The 20433-nt window shown below is 43.5% G+C and overlaps 1 protein-coding gene and 1 long non-coding RNA gene across 7 annotated transcripts in view; one reads left to right on the top strand and one right to left on the bottom strand.

Moving 5' to 3' along the window:
- Window positions 1-20433, bottom strand: part of IFT43 (intraflagellar transport 43) — a 106106-nt gene that overhangs the window by 38477 nt on the left and 47196 nt on the right. For all 6 annotated transcript variants that reach the window (XM_081509338.1, XM_081509337.1, XM_081509339.1 and 3 more), the window contains one exon: window positions 17352-17416. In XM_081509338.1, coding sequence (XP_081365464.1) covers window positions 17352-17416 — 65 coding nt within the window. The remainder of the gene's footprint in view (window positions 1-17351; window positions 17417-20433) is intronic.
- Window positions 1359-8788, top strand: LOC145513319 (uncharacterized). The gene is made up of 6 exons (XR_014059298.1): window positions 1359-1469; window positions 4616-4969; window positions 5240-5327; window positions 6134-6266; window positions 6366-6430; window positions 8024-8788. It is a non-coding gene; the product is annotated as an uncharacterized LOC145513319 (long non-coding RNA).

Here is a 20433-nt window from a genome sequence, read left to right as displayed (position 1 = left end):
GCCTCTCTGCAACTCCGTCCAGCCTAGAGAGAGAAGCACTCCCTATACAGAGTGGAGCTGGGGCAGCCCTTAAGAAGAGGCCTCTATGAGAGAAACGGGTGTCTTTTTACATCTGCAAATACCCCAAGATGGTGCCACTGAAAGGCATTCAGAAGAGGTGTGATCGTGTGTCCCTTGCACCACTGGTCACAGCTGTCAACACATCCAAAGCTCCTGGTAAAGCACATGCCTGGAACTCACGGCCCTGCATGCATACCCTTCTCTACCTTGTCTACCTGCTTCCTTCACTTTTCCAGGCAGACCGCGGGCTTCTGTCTCCCGGGCTCTGCCCACTCCAAGCACACTGGGGCACATCCAGGCCTCCTCCACCGGCCCCTGTGGCCTGGCAGGCCTGCCGCACCTCGGGGTCTGTCAACTGTTCCATTTCAAGGCTGTGGTTTATGTACCCAGATGACTTGTCTCTAGTGGCTGTCCAGAAAGCACAGTTCAGATGGGCAGACACTCTTCCCGAGTTGTGCAGAGCCTTAGAGACCATTCAGCTCTAAGAGACAGAGCCCAAAGGTGCAGAGCTGGGGGCACCAGGAGAAACTGGACTGCCCTGCTCTCTCCCAGACAAAGCTCGGTGGGAAGAAATCCTGGGGCCACAGGGCTTGAACATCTGGGATTTCCCAGGATCATGACATCCTACAGCTGAACGGGGGAGCTTCAAGATCATCTAGTCCAAACCCCTTGGGAACCTCAGCCCAAAATGTCCACATGACCCGCCTGCGCCAGAGTCACAGGGGAGTGAGTGACAGACAGGGCGACGGGGCTAGACTACCGGCAGATGTTTCGACTTCCAACAGGCACGGGGAGGGGTGGGGGGCGTGGGGTAGGAAGGAGTGACCCTCAGAAGGAGGGTGATGGTGGGGGGAATTATGGGGGAGGTGGGCAGGGGAAATAGCCTCCCAGGCAGACGCCTGCCTTCATTTCATGAGCGCCTGGAGAGCCTGCTCTGGGCTGAGAGCCCATGGACCACTTGCCCTCGGCCTTGGCAGGAGTCACGGCCGAAACCTGTAACTAGAACCGGCTCCCGAGCTGGCTGCCTGGGGACGGATCCAGTTCTTGGAGGGCACAGTAGGCTTAGAAGGAACGAACGTTTCTAATGCCTAACTGGACTGAATCATGAGCCCAACTGGGCCTGTTGACCGTGTGACTGGAGTGGCCTTGGCCTGTGTAGACTGCACCCTTCGCGCTCACCATCTCTGCGGGCAGGCGGCCGGGGAAACCGTGCGTCACGCGTTCACCGCATGCTGCTCTGCCCTCAGGGAACATCTGCTGAGACTCCCACCAGTACAAACACACAACACCAGGGATCAAGGGCACGAAACAGAAGGTGGCAAGGCCCAGAGAAGAAGAGCATGACCCACGGTCAGACTCACCTGGTTCAAATCCTGCCGGCCTCTTACTGGTTGTGTGACCGTGAGCAGGTTAGTCAGCCTTTCTGAAGCTTCGTTTCCTTGTCTTTTAGTGAGGATAACAAGAGCACCTACCTAATGGGGTGGGGTGGGACTTTGAGGATAAATTAAGACAACTGTGCTTAGCACAGCAGCCAGCGCAAAAGCCACAATAAACATCGTGTGTGTGTGTGTTTTCCCATCCATACAACAAGAGGGCTGGGCATGACGTGTGGGTTGTCCACACACAGTTCTGCAGTGTGGCCCTAGAAGGTGAATCTGGATCAGAGGATGGAGTTGCAAATTTCCTAAAGAGGAGCTGTTTAACAAAACATGGCGGGGGGGGGGGGGTGTTGTGTGTTTGTATATATGTGTGTTTATGTGTAATAAATGTGTGTACACACACACACACACACACACAGAGTCCTCCCTCCATATCCATGGGTTCTGCATCTGCGGATTCAACCAACCGTGGATTGAAAATATCTGAAGGAAAAAAAAAATCTCAAAAAGCAAAACTTTAACTTGCCACACCCTGGCAACTCTTTACATAGCATTTACATTGTATTGATAACTATTTACATAGCATTTACATCGTGTTAAGAATCATAAGTAATGCAGAGATGATTTATGCAAATACCACGCCATGTGATACAAGGGACTTGAACACTGATGATTTTTGTTCCTATGGGTGTCCTGGAAGCAGTCCCCCTTGGATCCCAAGGGACAACTACATATATATATTTCTAAAGGTGTATCTATTGTGCAAAACTATATAATATATCTATTGTTGGTAAAAGATACCAATGAACTGTTATGAGTAGTTACTTCTAGAGAGAAGACTAGAAGGAAATGGCAGTTTCAGGCAAATTTAGCTTCATGTTTTGTTTGCATTTTTATATCATTAAAGTGTCGTTGGTTTGCTTGTACAACTAAAAAAGATTTTATAAAAAATATGAATGTTTCCCCTGAATCCCCCAGCAACGGAAGGAGTTCAGGCAGACCCAGGCCAGCACTTGTAGAGACAACAGAATCTGACAGGATTGGGACAGAACCTTCTCGTTTCAAGATCTCTGCACTAAGTGATAGTCCAGAGAGACACAGGAACATTCCATAGGACGCTGTGCTTTTTCGGCTAGTGTTAATTAAGGGACCCCTCTGTGGGCATGTCAGTCCCTTCCCAAGCCTCAGAGACTCCCTCCTTGACGATCCTACCCCCGGTTCCCAGCTCCAGTCACACGAGAATTTGCACCTCTGCAAAACTAGAAACTGAAAAGGACCAACAGTCAAAGCCTTCACAGGACACGAAAAGGACCTCTTCTAGAATTGCTCCTGGCTTTCAGTCATAAAGATAAAACTCAAGGGTAGTTTAACTAGTCAAGAAAAGCTGCAGGTCTGAAGGGAAGCTGGGCGCAGGCTCTGGGCAGGGTGGGGATCGGAGCCTGTTACTTTGCAGTCTTTGGCAGCCTTTCCAACAGGCCTCCCCATAGGCGACTGGGAAGCAGGACTGCTGACATGGGTTCTAGAATCACAGCTCCTGGGCACTGTCCCCTCCCGGGTGCACAAGCACAGGCAGCGGGTCCATCTCAAGTCACTGCATTCGGCCTCCCCACCTGCCTGGGCATCAGGTGCTCACCTCTGCTCCAGGGAGGGCCTGAGCAGGGCTGCTTGTCAGGAAGACTGCTCCACCTTTCAGAGTGGGAAGGGAAGTATCCAAATGCTACTCCACGTGGGGCTTATGGGAACAGACTGCTATCACCTTCAACTGGGAGGCACTTGACAGAATTGCAAGATTCCAATTATTTCATATTTAGTCATTTGCGTAAGTAAACTGGGTTCTGTGACACTAGACGAGCCATCCAGGCCCTTAAACTGCAATGAATATAACACAGAACACCACTTTTATTGATCCAAATGGCAATGCATGAAAATGCTCCTCCCTCAGTCTTCAATGAAAAAAACGATGTATGCTTCCTATTTGTTCTCCAGCCTATAGAATTTATATGTACCATATCTGAAGCCTTTGATATTTTCTAAAGAGTCATGTTATGGCTATTACATGAATAAACTCTGAAAGTCTACTTTTACAGCCCAGGAAAATATCATATCTATTGTCTGCTCATGATTAGTTTTATTGAGATAGGAAATTTTGTAGTACTATGCAGCCCTTAAAAATGAGACAGTTTTACTCTGTATTGAGATTCAGAAAGATCACCAAGAAAGACTGTTATATGATAAAAGAAAAATGCAGAATAGACATGCTACCGTTTATTGGGGGGGGGGGGTGCGTAGTATAGAACACATTAACTTATATTTTTTGTAAATGCACAGAGTATCTTTGGCAGGAAACTCAATAAAACTAGTGAACAGTGGTTGACACGGGAAGGGAATCTGAGTATCTAGGGGCATAAAAAACAGAGAAAGAAACTTTCCTTTTATATCCCAGCCTCTTTTTTTTTTAAGCTTTAATGAGGCATAATTGACCGAGATTATATATATTTAAGGTGTACAATGTTTACCACAATCAACTTAATACATCCATCATCTCACACAGTTACCATTTGTGTGCATGTGTAGTGGGAATATTTAAGATCTACTGTCTCAGCAAATTTCACAATCCCAGTCTCTTTAATCTTTTGAATTCTATACCATGATTTTTTAAATACAGGGAATCTAGAAAAATGGTACAGATGAACCTGTTTTCAGGGCAGGAATAGAGACACAGATGTACAGAATGGAATGTGGACACAGTGCTGGGGGGAACAGGGAGGGTGGGACGAACTGGGAGAGTAGCTCTGACATATATACATTGTCGTGTGCAAAATAGCTAGCAGGAGGCTACTGTACAGCACAGGGAGCTGAGCTCGGTGCTCTGTGATGACCTAGAGGGGTGCGATGGGGGATGTGGAAGGGAGGCTCAAGAGGGAGGGGAGATATAGATATATATATTTATATAGTTGATTCACTTTGTTGTACAGCAGAAACTAACATAGCATTGCAAAGCAATTATACTCTAATAATAAAATAAAAATAAGAGTTGAAAAAATAAAATTTATTTAAAATGAATAAAATTAAAAATTCAGAGTTCTAATGTCTCAAAAGATGGCGTGCATTGATACAGTGTCTAAAACGTAAGGATCTGCATTGTCTCTGAATCCTGCTCTTTCTCTATCTCACAGTTCTCTTCAGGAAATGAGCCACCTTCCTCAACTTAGTTACATTTGAGTTTTAAGGTCAAATAGACCTTATTCCCATAAAAAAGGCGGAATATCATCATTATGAAAAGGGGTTCTGTCTACCAAAGGTAGCCCTGGGGGCATGCGCTGGCCAAGGTGCAGCACTCTGTCCACATGTCTGCAGGATGAACCAACGCTCTCCTTCACCTCTGCCCGTGGACAGTGACCTGCAGTGAGTACTTCATGGCTGCGCGCACTTCAGGGCTGAATCGGAAAGGACAGTTCAGCGGAGTCCTGCCTTCGTGCCCCCTACCTACCAGCCACCAACACAGTACAAGCGTTTGAAGACAAGAGAGTGTAAGGACAGAATGAGCTCAACAAGTCACACACTCTTCCCTACTTCCTGAGGATACATTTTTTACTGGTTATTTCAATGGACGCAGTTTTGTACCTATTTCATCTTCAGGTCCGATTGAACATAAATGATTTACAGCGATAAACAATGCCATGAAATTCTCAATGGTCTACAAAAACAAATCAGCAAGCCGAAAAAAATCCCTGTGAATTCTCTAGGTTCATTAAAGTAAAAAACTTATCTAGATCGTCCTTTATCATCTTTCCATCCAGGTTCTGAACATAGCTTGAGAGCAAGGCAAGAAATTCCTTTTTTGGGAGCCCACACAGATCCAACAAATGGAAGGTGTACATTAAAAAGGTATGTTGTTGCTTGGCCCTGAAGCCACCTTTTCTGAATCTGTCGCGTCTCAGAAGCCACATGGAGAAAAAGCACATGTGCAGGCAGAAGCAGTAAAGACAAAGATGAGACAGAGGTTCAAGCAGGGGCTCGCATGGGCATCTCTAAAAGCCTCAGTAACAGGGACATAGTGCCCGAGCCCTGGGCATAGCTTTTGGAAATGGATGCACAATAACCTATTAAGACTTCCCTTCTCAACCATCTCATCATGTGCAATGGCCTTATCTGATTTCATCCAACACTGGACATTCATCTCTGATACCTGACCAACCTCACTGAGAGCTAGATAAATGTTCACTCATGGTGCCCAGGACCCCTGCCTTGTTATACCAATTCTAAGATCTCTGTGGCTCAGGGCAGCATGTGGAGAAGAAATTCTCCATACTGCTAAACAAAGTCATATCTATTGATGAAAATTCTGAAGGTCAAGGGCTCAAGGATACTTGGTCCCTTTTTAAAAATTACTGGAGCTCTGTAAAAAATGTCCAAAAGTCACTCAATGAACACGTATGTACTGAGAACCTGTATGTGTCAAGTATTAAGTAATGCAAATGCAAAGGCAGCTGCCACTCTCAAACAGTTCAGAAAAAATAAAAAAAAGAAAATAGGAAATGAGGAAAGAGCCACGTGCAGTAAAACATTAGCAGTGGGAAGGATGTTTTGCTGTACTATTCTTGCAACTTTTCTATAGGCTTGAAAATTTTCAAACTAAAAAGACTGGAGTAGGGGAAAAAGCAGGATGACAGGTATAATAAATTGTATTTCAGGAAACCAAACAGTTGGAGAGGAGGTATTTTATGGAAGAATTTCTGTTATGAGTGAAAATTGGAAAATTACCATATGACACCTGTTAATGAAATCACAGCTCAAGGCAACAGTCATCAGTGGAAGCTCTGACCAGTAGGTGGGGGTCTGGTGGGTAATATAACATGGACGCCACACCCCTGACCCCAGGGACCAGCCCCTGACCCCAGGGACCAGTCCCAGCTTCACTTACAGTGGGACGCGGGACGAGATGCAGCGGAACCTACCCAGCACGACCTCCAAAGCGCTTCTGCCAGATGGTGAGTCTGTATCTAACCATCAGCCGACCTAGATCTAACTCCCAGCCTCACTGGGAACATGGGGGCCAGAGGAGCAAGTCAGATACCACGACTAGGAATCAACAGGCCATGTCCAGAATGTGAGACACTCTGTAGGACATGTTTCTCAAAAAATAAAAATAAAAAAATCAACGGCGTGGGAGAAAAAAAGAGGCGGGTGTGGGGTGGGGATGCCTGCACAATGAAAGAGACTAAAGCCATCTAATGACTACATACAGGTGAGGACCTTGCTTTGCCCTTTTTGTTATACAATCAGCTATAAAAAGACATTGAGACAATGGAAGTGCTCGCAAACATACTCTGGCTATCAGATGACATTAAGGAACCATTATTAATTTTGATAGGCATGATAATGGAATGATGGTTAATAAACAAAAACAGTCCCTATCAGTTAATAAAAATTATCTTCAACAGGAAAGGAAGGAGGAAGGAGGGCAATGACATTTTAATATGTTGTCTAGAGCCTCTGCTCATCCTTGGCGTCATAAGGGATAAAGGATTTTTCATACCCACAGGTACACCTTCTTAAGATGAAGTAACTATATACCCTTATATATATCTAGCCCAGCACTTCCCCATCTCTTTAAAGACTTGGGGGCACTTAATAATAGCTGAATAGAAAATTGGGGTTGGACAGAGGAGACTGCTTATGGCTGCTGGTGACAGCTTAGGGTCCTTGGCAGCTCTAAGCCGGGCCCCAAAGGCCCAAGGACAGAGCACCTATATCCTGCACACAGCATACCAGTGGGCATGCCCCAGCTGACCCACCTTCGGCGACATCTTTCTAAGAAACTGACTTCTATGGGGATGGACAGCCTGGAACAGAGCTGCCTTAAAGAGGACAAAACACATGTCTGAACTGTGCTCACAGATCTAGGAGCCCGGCAGCTCTGAATTTTTTGCCTTTCACACTTTGGTAGCCTAATAAGAATTAACTACTCGCTGCTAACAAGAAGGTAAAGAGACTCCGGTATGGCAATGACACCGAGGGAGAGGACAGAAGCCCTTTAGTATTCTTGGAACATTTATGCCATTAAAAAAAAAAAAGCAAGAGGGAAAGAGAGGAGGAGGAGGGAAGGGGGCAACCTCAGGACCAGCACACGGGCTGTTCTACCGCCATCTTGATGTCCTTGACGCGTGCAGATGGTGTGGAAGCGGCTGGCACCAGAACGGCCCATGAGAAGGAATGAGCGGCCAATGGAGATTTATGCGAGGAGAGTAAGATGGACAAGGTAAAATTGTCAGGAGGAGTTGTTAGAAAGTAAAATATATTGTGACAATTCCACTCCTGCCGTTCATCAATAAACTGACAGATCATTTAGTGTCAATTAGGAGTGATAGATGGACAAGTCCCCATGATCCTGGGCCAAAATTAATGGCTGGGAGGGAGAGGGTGATTGAAAATGACGGCTGACATTGAGAGCAAAGTCCTCAAAGTCCCCGAGGGGCCATTACTTGCCTCATTCCCTTGCAGATCAATGCAGGGACAAACCCAAAAACAGACACTTTGAGACAAAACTTAATCAGACTACCTTTCCTTCCTCTCTTTCCCAGGTCTGGCTGACTCTTGTTCAGCTCTATTCTGCACCGGGTACAAGCGCCCCACCTTGGACAACTTCAGAGCCAAGGCCAGCCTGGCTCCAAGATGGATTCTTTGGCATAGCTATGTCCATGGGGGTGGGAGAGGGAACAGTCAGTGACTCCAGGTCCTGGGCCATTCCTGAATACAGCCCTTTCCTAAGGGGCTCAGGGGTGAGTATTTGGGTGTCAGCAGCCAACAGCTCTGGCCAGGGAGGTGGGTGACACATGCCCTGGTCTCTAGCTTGGACAGGTTTATGCAAACAAAACAAAGGTATCCCAGAAATTCACACCCCTGTGGCTGTGGGCTGTGAGCCTCTCAGTAAACAGCTTTCCTATTTCCCACTGGGGACAATGCAGACCTCGTCCTTCTCCCCCACCTTGTACTGGGTGGGATACCTTAAAAACTAGAATCTACCCAATGTGGTTGGTGTAATGCACAGGTAAGGTGCAGCTATGGACTGAATGTTTATGGCCCCCCAAAGTCAAACGTTGAAACCCTAATCCCCAATTCAACGATGTTTGAAGGTGGAGCCTTTGGGAACTAATTAGGGTTAGATGACGTCATGAGGGTGGAGCCCCCATGATGGGATTAGTGCCCTCATAAAATGAGGAAGAGACATGAGATCTTTAGTCACGCATGCACCAAAGAAGGCCATGTGAACCCAGCCATGCTAGCATCCCGATCTCAGAATTCTAGCCTCCAGCACTGTGAGAAATAAATGTTTGTTGTTTAAACCACCCTGATTATGAGACTGTTGTAGAAGCCTGAATTGACTAAGACAGGTGCCTAGCACATCCCCAAAGAGTTTACTGCTACTGCTACTGCTAAGTCACCTCAGTCGTGTCCGACTCTGTGTGACCCCATAGATGGCAGCCCAGCAGGCTCCGCCGTCCCTGGGATTCTCCAGGCAAGAACACTGGAGTGGGTTGCCATTTCCTTCTCCAATGCATGAAAGTGAAAAGTGAAAGTGAAGTCGCTCAGTTGTGTCCGACTCTTAGCGACCCCCTGGACTGCAGTCCACCAGGCTCCTCCTTCCATGGGATTTTCCAGGCAAGAGTACTGGAGTGGGGTGCCATTGCCTTCTCCGCCAAAGAGTTTAAGGGCACACTATTTTTAGTGTGACTTCTCTGCTCTAACCAGACTGACAATATGGTAACTGCTCCCCACCCCCAACACTTAACGCCTACATTAATCCTTGAACCAAAACCTTTCCCCATGATCCTCTTTGCCCACCAGAATTCCTCCCGCTTGACCCCCAGCTCCTCTTCAAGGGGGCTCCCTGACCACCGTGATTACTCTCCTCTGAAGTTACATCATTGAGGTTGGACCACTCCATTAGTTTCTCACTTACGATGTGCTCCAGGCGATCCTGATCTTTGTGCATGAAAATGCCTCATCTCCCCAACTGGAACCCAAGTTCTTAGGGGCAGAAAGCCCACTGACACTCTGGACTCCCTGGGGCACCTGCAAAGAGCAGGAGTTCATGTTTCCAGCCTCATGGGGCAGACCCTCAATGCAGCCCAGCAACTGCCTCTCTTACAGCATCTGTCCTACTAGGCTCCAGATGCCAGCTCTCCTTTGCTCAAACAAGTTCAACACTCAAGTTTGCCCTCCCACTTTGAAAAAAAGAATTAAAAAAAAAAAAAGAGGTCAATTCAAAATGAAATACCCTCCAACTCCTTACCTCCCCCAGCCTTTCTTGATAACTTACAGGCCTTTCCAAACACCCTCTTGTCCTGAAGGAAAAAATGTCCCTGCCTCTTCCTGTCCAAGGCTAGTTAGTCTTTCTTGGAAGGTTTTATCTCATCCCTCAGGATGCTACTTCTTCACACCACCTCCCTTTCATCTGTAATCACTCTTTGCCAGGTATTACACACACGAGGCTCAGAACAGATTCCTCCTTCCAAATACTGTCCCATTTGTGTCCACTCCTCAGAGTAGGAGCCTGTACCACTGTTTCCATCCCCTCACTTCCACCTTCCTCTTCCACATGCTATAACTGACTCTGGCTCCAACACAAATCACTGTGATCACTTTCTCAAAGGCCCCTAGTAATCTCCAAACAGCCAAATCCTTGTCTTCTATTTGTACAGATGGCTCAAATTGCAACTGCTTTTCAACCTCTTTCCTAGACTCCTATACTGAGGAAATGATCTATATTCTCTGCCACCGTCTCCCAAGTCAAGTCTCTCTTTCTGCCTTCCTCTTCTCATGACACCACTACCCAACCAATCACCAAGATCAGGCACCTTGCAATGACCTTAAACTCTGCCCTCTGCCCTGTATCCAATCAATGGCACTTCTGTTAACTCTTTCTCCAAAATGTCTCCAAATCTCCTTCCTGTCCACGGTCACACCACTGCCTTGGTTCAGGCTCTTCATACAGAGCATCACCTCCCCAATAGAGCTGCCAGCCTCCAGAGTTCAGGTCCCATACCGACACAGTAAGTGACCAACCAGAACTACTGATCTCATCATTCATGTGTTCAATAAATAGTCACTGAGAGCTCATTATGGACTGGCACTGTTTGAGGGACCTGGGGGTATGTGAACAAGTGTATGTCTCCTCTCACAGAGCTAACAAGACAGTAGAGAGAAAAAGACAATATGTGTATGTGTGTTTACACATGTGTGGGCTTCCCTGGTGGCTCAGATGGTAATGAATCTGCCTGCAATGCAGGAGATCTGGGTTCTATCCCTGGGTTGGAAAGATACCCTGGAGAACGGAATGGCTACCCACTCCATTTTTGCCTGGAGAATTCCATGGACAGAAAAACCTGGCAGGCTGCAGTTCACGGGGTAGCAAAGAGTTTGAGCAACATATGACTGAGTAACTAACACACACACACACCATACACATATGTATGGACATGTCAGGTGGTGACTCTCACAGCAGGAGGTGGGGAATACAGTGATGAAGGGCGCTATAGACAGTGAGGTCACGTGGAGCCTGGGAAGCCATGGTAAAGACTGTGCAGTTTACTTTTTGGGGGAGATGCCCCTGGAGGGTTCTGAGCTGTTAAAAGTGAAATGACCTCACCTATGCTGTAAAGAGGTCATTCTGGCTCCTGCAGTTGAGACTGAAGGAGGCAGAGGTAGGCAGGGAGGAGGGCCTGGCTTGAGTCAGCACCAGGAACGATGCTGGCAGTGCAGACAACAGGTGTGCTTCAAGTGTAGAATAAGCATGGTTTGCTGACAGACTGAACCTGAGGGGAGAGGGAAGGGTCCAGCGTGATCCCAAAGTTCAGAGTCTGAGTGAAAGGGAGGGTTGAGCCCATTTATGGAGACCTGAGGGGACTTGGGGAGGTGCAGGCTAGGGGACAGGGTGGAAGGGGCGGAAGGGGCAGAAGGGGCAGAAATTAAGAGGATCAGTTTGGATACGTTAGGATTGAGTTGCACATTCAAGTAGAAAGGATGTGTGGACAGCTAGATGCTCAGCGGACGGGTTGGGCTAGAGGTACAAACTCTGTGCAAGGGTCATCAAGTGTGCAGGTGATGGGAGAACACCCAGGACTGAACGGCGATTATGCCAAGAGTGAGCGCTGACAGAGAAGAGGAGGCTGGTGGATAAGCCCTGGGCACGCTGCCATTGAACGGTCAGGACTGGGTTATGGACCAAGGTAGCCAGACAAGGAAATCCCTTGAAGAGTAACACGGGAAATGGAAAAGAGCCTCCCTCCCAGGAGAGACTGACATGATCTGGAAAAATCTTTAATATATTCATTGAGGACTTACCATGAGATTCCCTTTTTTTTTTCCCCTCTAAGAAGCAGATATAGGATTTGTCTCATTTCCATATTTCAAAACAAATTCCAGATAATACAAACACAAGAATCCCCTAATAACTTAGTAGCTTCTCATTAGAACTTCTCGTTCCTCTTCTTCTACTTGGTTAACATGAAAAAGGAATGTTATATTCAGCAAGGAACAGTGTGGTGTACTTAATGATACACAAATAGAAAGACCACTGGAACAGAATCATGAGTCCAGAAGTAGACCCAGGTACATGAACAGAAGTAGACAATGGAGAAGGTGGGAAAGGATGAATTTTCAAATAAATGATGCTGGGACAAAAGTCATTTAGAGAAAAGAAATAAAACTGGATCTACACCTCATATTATACACCAGAATTAACTTCACATGGAAAAGAGATCTAATTTTTAAAATGTAGATTTACATACCAATGTTCTCTTATGTCAGTCTCCCAATGCAATTAAAAAAAAAAAGGGACTTAATCAAACTTACAAGCTTTTGTACAGTAAAGGAAACCATAACCAAAATGAAAAGACAACCCACAAATGGAAGAAAATATTTGCAAACAATGTGACCGACATAGGCTTAATTTCCAAAATATACAAACAGCTCACATAACTCAGCAACAAAAAAACAAACAACCCAATCAAAAGATGGGCAGAAGACCTAAATAGTCATTTCTCCAAAGAAGACAAACAGATGGCCAGTAGGCACATGAAAAGATGCTCAACATTGCTAATTATTACAGAAATGCAAATCAAAACTACAGGGAAGCCAGATGGTGAGAATGGCCATCATTAAAAAGGCTACAAATAATAAGTGCTGGAAAGGGTGGGCAATAGGGAACTCTCTGACACTGTTGGTGGGAACATAGAAAGCAGTACAGAGGCTCCTCAAAAAACTAAAAACAGAATTACCATGTGATCCAGCAATCCTACTCCTGGGCACATACACAGACAAAACTATAATACAAAAAGATACATAGCAGAACTAGTCACACTAGCCAAGACATGGAAACAACTTATGTCCATCAAAAAGAGGAATGGAGAAAGAAGATGTGGTACTTATGTACAATGGAACATTACTCAGCCATAAAAAGAATGAAATAATATTTGTAGCAACATGGCTGTAACTAGAGATGATCATTTAAGTGAAGTTAGAAAAACAAAGACAAATATCATATGGTATCACTTACATGCAGAATCTAAAATATGACTCAAATGAACCTATCTATGAAATGGAAACAGAATCAGGGACATAAAAACTAGACTGGTAGTTGCCAAGGGGGCGGGGGGTGGGAGAGGGGTGCAGTGGGAGATGGGGATTATCATCAGGCTGGTATACACAATGGTATATACACTGGTCCTACTGTACGGCACAGGGAACTATATTCAATATCCTGGGATAAATTATAATGGAAAAGAATATGAAAAAGAAGTGTATATACATATAAAACTGAGTCGCTTTGCTGTACAGCAGTAATTAACACAACACTGTAAATCAACTATACTTCAATTAAAAATAAATAAAATTTAGGTTTATAATGTGGTCATGTTCCAAGAAAACGTGATCTACAGGTGGCTGCGCACTTACGGTCAACTGCCCTATGGCAAGGGATGCACGAATATACAATGGAGAAAAGCCAATTTCTTCAACAAGTTGTGATGGGAAAACTCGATAGCTACATGTGAAAGAATGAAATTACAACATTCTCTAATACCATATACAAAAATAAAGTCAAAATGGATTAAAGACAGGAATGTAAGACCGGATACTATAAAACTCACTGAGGAAAACATAGGCATAACACTCTTACACAAATTGCAGCAACATTTTTTTTTTGGATCTCCTAAAGCAAAGGAAATAAAAGCAAAAATAAACAAAATGGGACCAAATTAAACTTAAAAGTTCCTGCACAGAAAAGGAGACCATAAACAAAATGAAAAGACAACATACTGAATGGGAGGAAATATTTGCAAATAACAGGACCAATAAGCAGATAATATACAACACATATAAGCAGCTCATATAACTCAACATCAAAAAAAAAAAAACCCCACCAAACAACTCAATTAAAAAATGGGTGGAAGAACTGAACAGATATTTTTTTTAAAGAGGAAATGCAGATGGCAAACAGACACATCAAAAGATGCTAGATATCACTAACCATCAGGGAAATGCAAATCAAAGCCACAATGAGATACCACCTCATACCTGTCAGAATGGCTATCATCAAAAAAAAAAAGGGACACAAACAAGAAATGTTAGTAAGGATGTGGAGAAAAGGAAACCCTTACACACTGTTGGTGGGAATATAAATTGGTGCAGGCACTGTGGGAAACTGTGGAGGTTTCCATAAAAAAACTAAAAATGGAACTATCATATGACCCAGCAACTATACTCCTGGGTTTATACTCAAAAAACAAAAACACCAGTTTGAAAGGTTACATGCACCCCAATGTTCAAAGCAGCATTATTTACAATTGCCAAAATATGGAAGCAACCTAAACGTCCATCAGCAGAGTGAATGGATTAAGAAGAAATAGTGTACACACACACACACAGATATACAGAATGGAATACTACTCAGTCACAAAAAGAACACAATTTTGTCATTTGTAGCGACACAGGTGGACTTGTAGGACATTATACTAAGTGAAATTAGGCAGAGAAAGACAAATACTGTATGATTTCACTTATATGTGGGATCTAAAAGAAATACAACTAGTGAATATAACAAAAAAGAAGCAGACTCACAGAGAAGAAACCAGTGGTTAGCAGTGGGGAATGGTGGTGAGGAAGGGCAACACAGGGCAGGGGAGTGGGAGGTAAAACTATTGGGTGTAAGACAGGTTCAAGGATGTATTACACAACACAGGGGCAAATAGTCAATATTCTATAATAATTATAATGGAAAGAAACCTTTAAAAATTGCATAAAAAGCAGAGGACTGGCCTGTGGGCCACAGTTTGCTAAGTCTTAATATATATAAACAAATCAGGATACATTAAAAATTTTATATATACACTTATTTTTTTTTTTGCAAAAAGATGTATAGGAAGGATAAACCAGAAACTAATAAAGAAGTTACCCACAGGAGATGGGCAGAAATGAGGTGGAAGGAATAAGGATGGGAGTAGGATATCTCTGAGTATATTTTTCTATACCATTTTGAGACAATAAAAAGTATACAGTATCATCTGTTCTTGCCAAAAACCTTTAATTTGAATCTAATCATGAGGAATCAATCAGCAAAATCCAGAGCGTGAGATGTTCTACAAGTGACCTGGATTCCTCAAAAAAGTCAATACACTGGGTGAAAGTGTGGTAGCGGGGAAGGGGAGCTGGAAATATTTTAGAGAGTAAAAGATCCTAAAAAGAGATAGAACTATCAACACAATATATGAACTCTGATTGGATCCTGGAACTACAAAAGACATTTTGGGGACAACTGGGGAATTCAGACTATATTTTGACTATATTTTAAATATTATTAAATCATTATGAAATTTTTTAGATATGACAATTATACAGTGATTATTTGGAGAATGTCCTGAATAGAGATTCATGCTAGAGTATTCAGAGATTAAATATCATGATGACTGCATCTTGTTTTCAAATGCTTCAGGAGAGAAGAAAGCATATGTGTGGTGTGTGTGTGTCTATGTTTAGAGGTGGGGAGAGGAAAAGAGGAGGAAGAGGGGAACACTGGAAAAAAATATTTTTGATAATGCTATTTTCAAGGCAACAATTGCTGAAAAAAATTCAGAACAAAAGTAATACCTATTCTTTGAGAAAAGGAAATTCCTCTCCTGCTGCTGCTGCTGCTAAGTCGCTTCAGTCATGTCCAACCCTGTGCGACCCCACAGACAGCAGCCCACCAAGGTCCCCTGTCCCTGGGATTCTCCAGGCAAGAATACTGGAGTGGGTTGCCATTTCCTTCTCCAACGCATGAGAGTGAATAGTGAAAGAAGTCGCTCAGTCATGTCCGATTCCTAGCAACCCCATGGACCGCAGCCCACCAGGCTACTCCATCCATGGGATTTTCCAGGCAAGAGTACTGGAGTGGGTTGCCATTTATCTTTAGTTAAACTTTATTTTTGGCCAAGTGCAGTAAATATATATACATATATATGTGTATTGGTTTACCATTCATCTAAGACTTAGTACAAGGGAACTGAAGACCGAAATGATTTGTAATCCAGCAGTAACTAACAGGCAATTCCAATCTGTTTAGAAAAGTAACTTGAACAACACCGAATGTCAAAATATGGATGAACTTTTTTTTAAAAATAAATTTATTTGTTTTAGTTGAGGGCTAATTACCTTACAATATTGTAGTGGTTTTTGCCATACATTGACATGAATCAGCCATGGGTTTACATGTGTTCCCCATCCTGAACCCCCCTCCGACCTCCCTCCCCATCCTATCCCTCTGGGTCATCACACTGCCCCAGCCCTGAGCATTTGTCTCATGCATCGAACCTGGAATGGTGTTCTGTTGCACATAAGATAATATACATGTTTCAATGCTATTCTCTCAGAACATCCCACCCTCACCTTCTCCCTCCGAGTCCATAAGACTATTCTATGCATCTGTGTCTCTTATTCTGTCTCACATATAGGGTTATCGTTACCATCTTTCAAATTCCATATATATGCATTAGTATACTGTATTGGTGTTTTTCTTTCTGGCTTACTTCACTCTGTATAATGGGCTCCAGTTTCATCCATCTCAATAGAACTGATTCAAATGTATTCTTTTTAATGGCTGAGTAATATTCCATTGTGTATATGTACCACAGCTTCCTTATCCATTCGTCTGTTGATGGACATCTAGGTTGGATGAACTTTTAAAACATTATGCCAAGTGAAAGAAGCCACTCATAAAGGACCACATAATATAGTAAGTCCCCAACAAACGAACCTTCAAGTTGCAGACTTTCAAAGATGCAAACCTGCGTGCCAGTCCCTGTATGCCAGCTGCTGAACTGTACTACTGTACTTTTCAAGGTACTATATTGTAAGATTAAAAATGTTTTGTTTTTGTGTTTGTTTTTTTATGTATGCACTATTTGTGTGAAAAATGTTATAAACCTATTACAGTACAGTACAGCCAACTGTGTTACTTGGGTACCTAGGCTAACTCTGCTAGACTTCTGAATGAGCTCTCAGAATGGAACTTGTCCGAATGCATATACCGTACAATATGATTCCATTTATACGAAATGTCCAGAATAGGCAAATCACAGAGTCAGAAAACAGGTTGGTGGCTGTCTGGGGCAGGGGAGCTTGGGAGGAAAAGGGCAGTGATTGCTAATGGGTATGAGGTAAGAAGGGGTGGTAAAAAAAATGGTCTAAAAGTGATTGTGGTGATGATAGTACAACTCTGGATATACTAAGAATGACTTAACTGTACATTTCGAATGGGTGAATTGTCAGGTATATGAATTACATCTCAACAGAGCTGTTATAAAAAAACAGAAGAGCAACACAGGAGCACAGAGTGCCCCGTTCCACCCCCAACCCTGAGCTGCTGGCACTCACTTGGAAACCTTCACGGAGTCGTCTGCCCAGCGTCCTTGCCGGCGGGGTGGCTTGGGAGGGGGAACCTGTAAGGGACAGAAGCCAACGAAACAGTCACTCAGCATCAGCGTTCCAGCAAACTGGGGCCGAGATTAAGGTCACCTAAACCGACCTTCAACCTACCAAAAGCTTCTGAATAAAAATACAATACTATGAAACCTGGGTGCTTTCATACCTTTCATGCCAGGAGGGCAATCTGGTCTTGTCAACTGAAAGCCCTAGAAATGCTCACACTTTCTGAGGCAACAATTCTAACCCCAGGAATTTATCCCAAGGAAATAATCAGAGAGAAATGTAATGTCATTTTTTAATATAATGAATAACCAGAAACAATCAAGTGGGTTAGTAGCTCAGTCTTGTGTCCGACTCTTTGCAACCCCATGGACTATAGCCCACCAGGTACCTCTGTCCATGGAATTCTCCAGGCAAGAATACTGGAGCGGGTTGCTATTCCCTTCTCCAAGGGATCTTTCTGACCCAGGGATTGAACTCAGGTCTCCTGCATTGTGGGCAGATTTTTTACCGCCTGAGCCACCAGGGAAGCCCTCAGAAACAATCAAAATGGACAACAATAAGGAATTAAGTAAATCATGAAATACACATGTGAAAATACTATACAATAATGAGAAACTGTTAAAAAAGAATTATTAATGATATGGGTTAATGATATAAATATTATATAATGTTATATTATGGTATAAATGTTAACTTTTTGAAACATATTGCAAAACAGTAGGTACATGCTTCTGACTTTGTGAAAGAAAATCACATACATAATATCATACATGATTGAGAGGGAATCCAGTGATAGAATTAAGGCAATTTTTCTCTTTTCTTATGTGTACATTTTCTAATTCTTTTTTAACCAGTCAACTTATACCACTTTTATAAACAGAAAAGTAATAAAATAAAAGTATAAGAGACAGGCTTGCTTCAAAGATACAAACTCAATCGGTGGGTTAAAAATCTACTTAAGTTATTTGGGCAGGAAGCATTCACTTGGAATAGATACATCCAGAAACCCAAGTCCAGGAATTCTTGTCTAACTACTTCAACTAAAAATACCAAGGTGGGAATTAACCAATCTACTGAAATACTCACATTGGACAAAAGAGCAAAAGCCTTTCCTATTTTGAATCACCCAGGACTTATCTAGGACCGCTGAGTTACCAACTTTCTTTTTCCAAGAACCTCACATAATCATAACTGTTGTTCTCAATCTAAGGAGATTCTTAGGTAAGTGGACTAAAATGGTGGTTGACAAATTTTTTCTAAAAGGGCTAGATGGGAAATATTTTTGATTTTGTGGGTTGCAAAGGCTCTGTTACAACTACTCAACTCTGATATTGCAGGGCAACAAGCAGCCACAGACAAGAATTAAACACCTGGGTGTAACGTGTCCAATAAAACTTTATAAAAACAAGCATGTGTGTGTGCTCAGTCACTCGGCCGTGTCTGACCCTTTGAGACTCCATGGACTGTATGTACCCTGCCAGGCTCCTCTGTCCATGGGATTTTTCCAGCAAGAACACTGGAGTGGGGGACTTCCCTGGTGGTCCAGTGGTTAAGAATCCGCCTTGCAAAGAAGGGGACGCAGGTTCGATCCCTGGTTGGGGAACTAAGATCCCACAAGCTGCAAAGCTATCGCACCCACGAACTGTAACTAGAGAATCCATGAGCCGAAAGGAAAGAGCCTCATGACACAATTAAGACCTGACACAGCCAAATAAATAAGCAAATAAATATTAAAACAAAACAAAACAAAACACTGGAGTGGGTTGCCATTTCCTTCTCCAGAAACAAGAAGCGGGCCAAATTTTGCACGAAGTATGTGGTCTTCAGTCTCTGGCACTAAAATCACTGCAATATCCTTTCAATTTGTTGCTTAAAACCTAACTTGCAGCTTTAAAATTTTTATTTATTTATTTTAATTGGAGGCTAATTACTGTACAATATTGCGGTGTTTCTTGCCGTACTTCGACGTGAATCAGCCACGGGTGTACATGTGTCCCCCATCCTGAACCCCCCTCCCACCTCCCTCCCCACCCCACCACTCTGGGTTGTCCCAGAGCACCAGCTTTGAGTGCCCTGCTGCATGTATTGGACTTGCACTGGTCATCTATTTTACTTATGGTAAAATACACGTTTCAATGCTATTCTCTCATATCGTCCCACCCTCACCTTCTCCCACATGGTCCAAAAGTCTGTTCTTTACATCTGTGTCTCTTTTGCTGTCTTGCATATAGGGTCGTCATTACCATCTTTCTAAATTCCATATATATGCGTTAACATACTGTATTGGTGTTTCTCTTTCTGACTTACTTCACTCTGTATAATAGGCTCCAGTTTTGTCCACCTCATTAGAACTGACTCAAATGCATTTTTTTTATAGCTGAGTAATATTCCATTGTGTATATGTACCACAGCTTCCTTATCCATTCATCTGTCGATGGACATCTAGGTTGCTTTCGTGTTCTAGCTATTGTGAACAGTGCTGCAATGAACACCGGGGTACATGTGTCTCTTTCAATTCTGGTTTCCTTGGTGTGTATGCCCAGCAGTGGGATGCTGGGTCGTATGGCAGTTCTGTTTCCACTTTTTTAAGGAATCTCTACACTGTTCTCCATAGTGGCTGTACTAGTTTGCATTTCCACCACCAGTGTAAGAGGGTTCCCTTTTCTCCACACCCTCTCCAGCCTTTATTGTTTGTAGACTTTTTGATGGCAGCCATTCTAACTGACATGAGATGGTACCTCACTGTGGTTTTGATTTGCATTTCTCTGATAATGAGTGATGTTGAGAATCTTTTCATGTGTTTGTTAGCCATCTGTATTTCTTTGGAGAAATGCCTGTTTAGTTCTTTGGCCCATTTTTTGATTGGATCACTTATTTTCCTGGTATTGAGCTGCATGAGCTGCTTATATATTTTTGGAGACTGTCAGTTTCATTTGCTATTATCTTCTCCCATTCTGATGGCTGCCTTTTCACCTTGATTAGAGTTTCTTTCATTGTGCAAAAGCTTTTAAGTTTAATTAGGTCCCAT

The sequence above is a fragment of the Giraffa tippelskirchi genome, chromosome 7 (assembly GCF_054371585.1).
Source record: "Giraffa tippelskirchi isolate mGirTip1 chromosome 7, T2T-mGirTip1v1.2.pri, whole genome shotgun sequence".
NCBI classification, from domain to species: Eukaryota; Metazoa; Chordata; class Mammalia; order Artiodactyla; family Giraffidae; genus Giraffa; species Giraffa tippelskirchi.
Note: the sequence above shows the minus strand (reverse complement) of the source record. Positions and strands in the feature narration are given on the sequence as shown.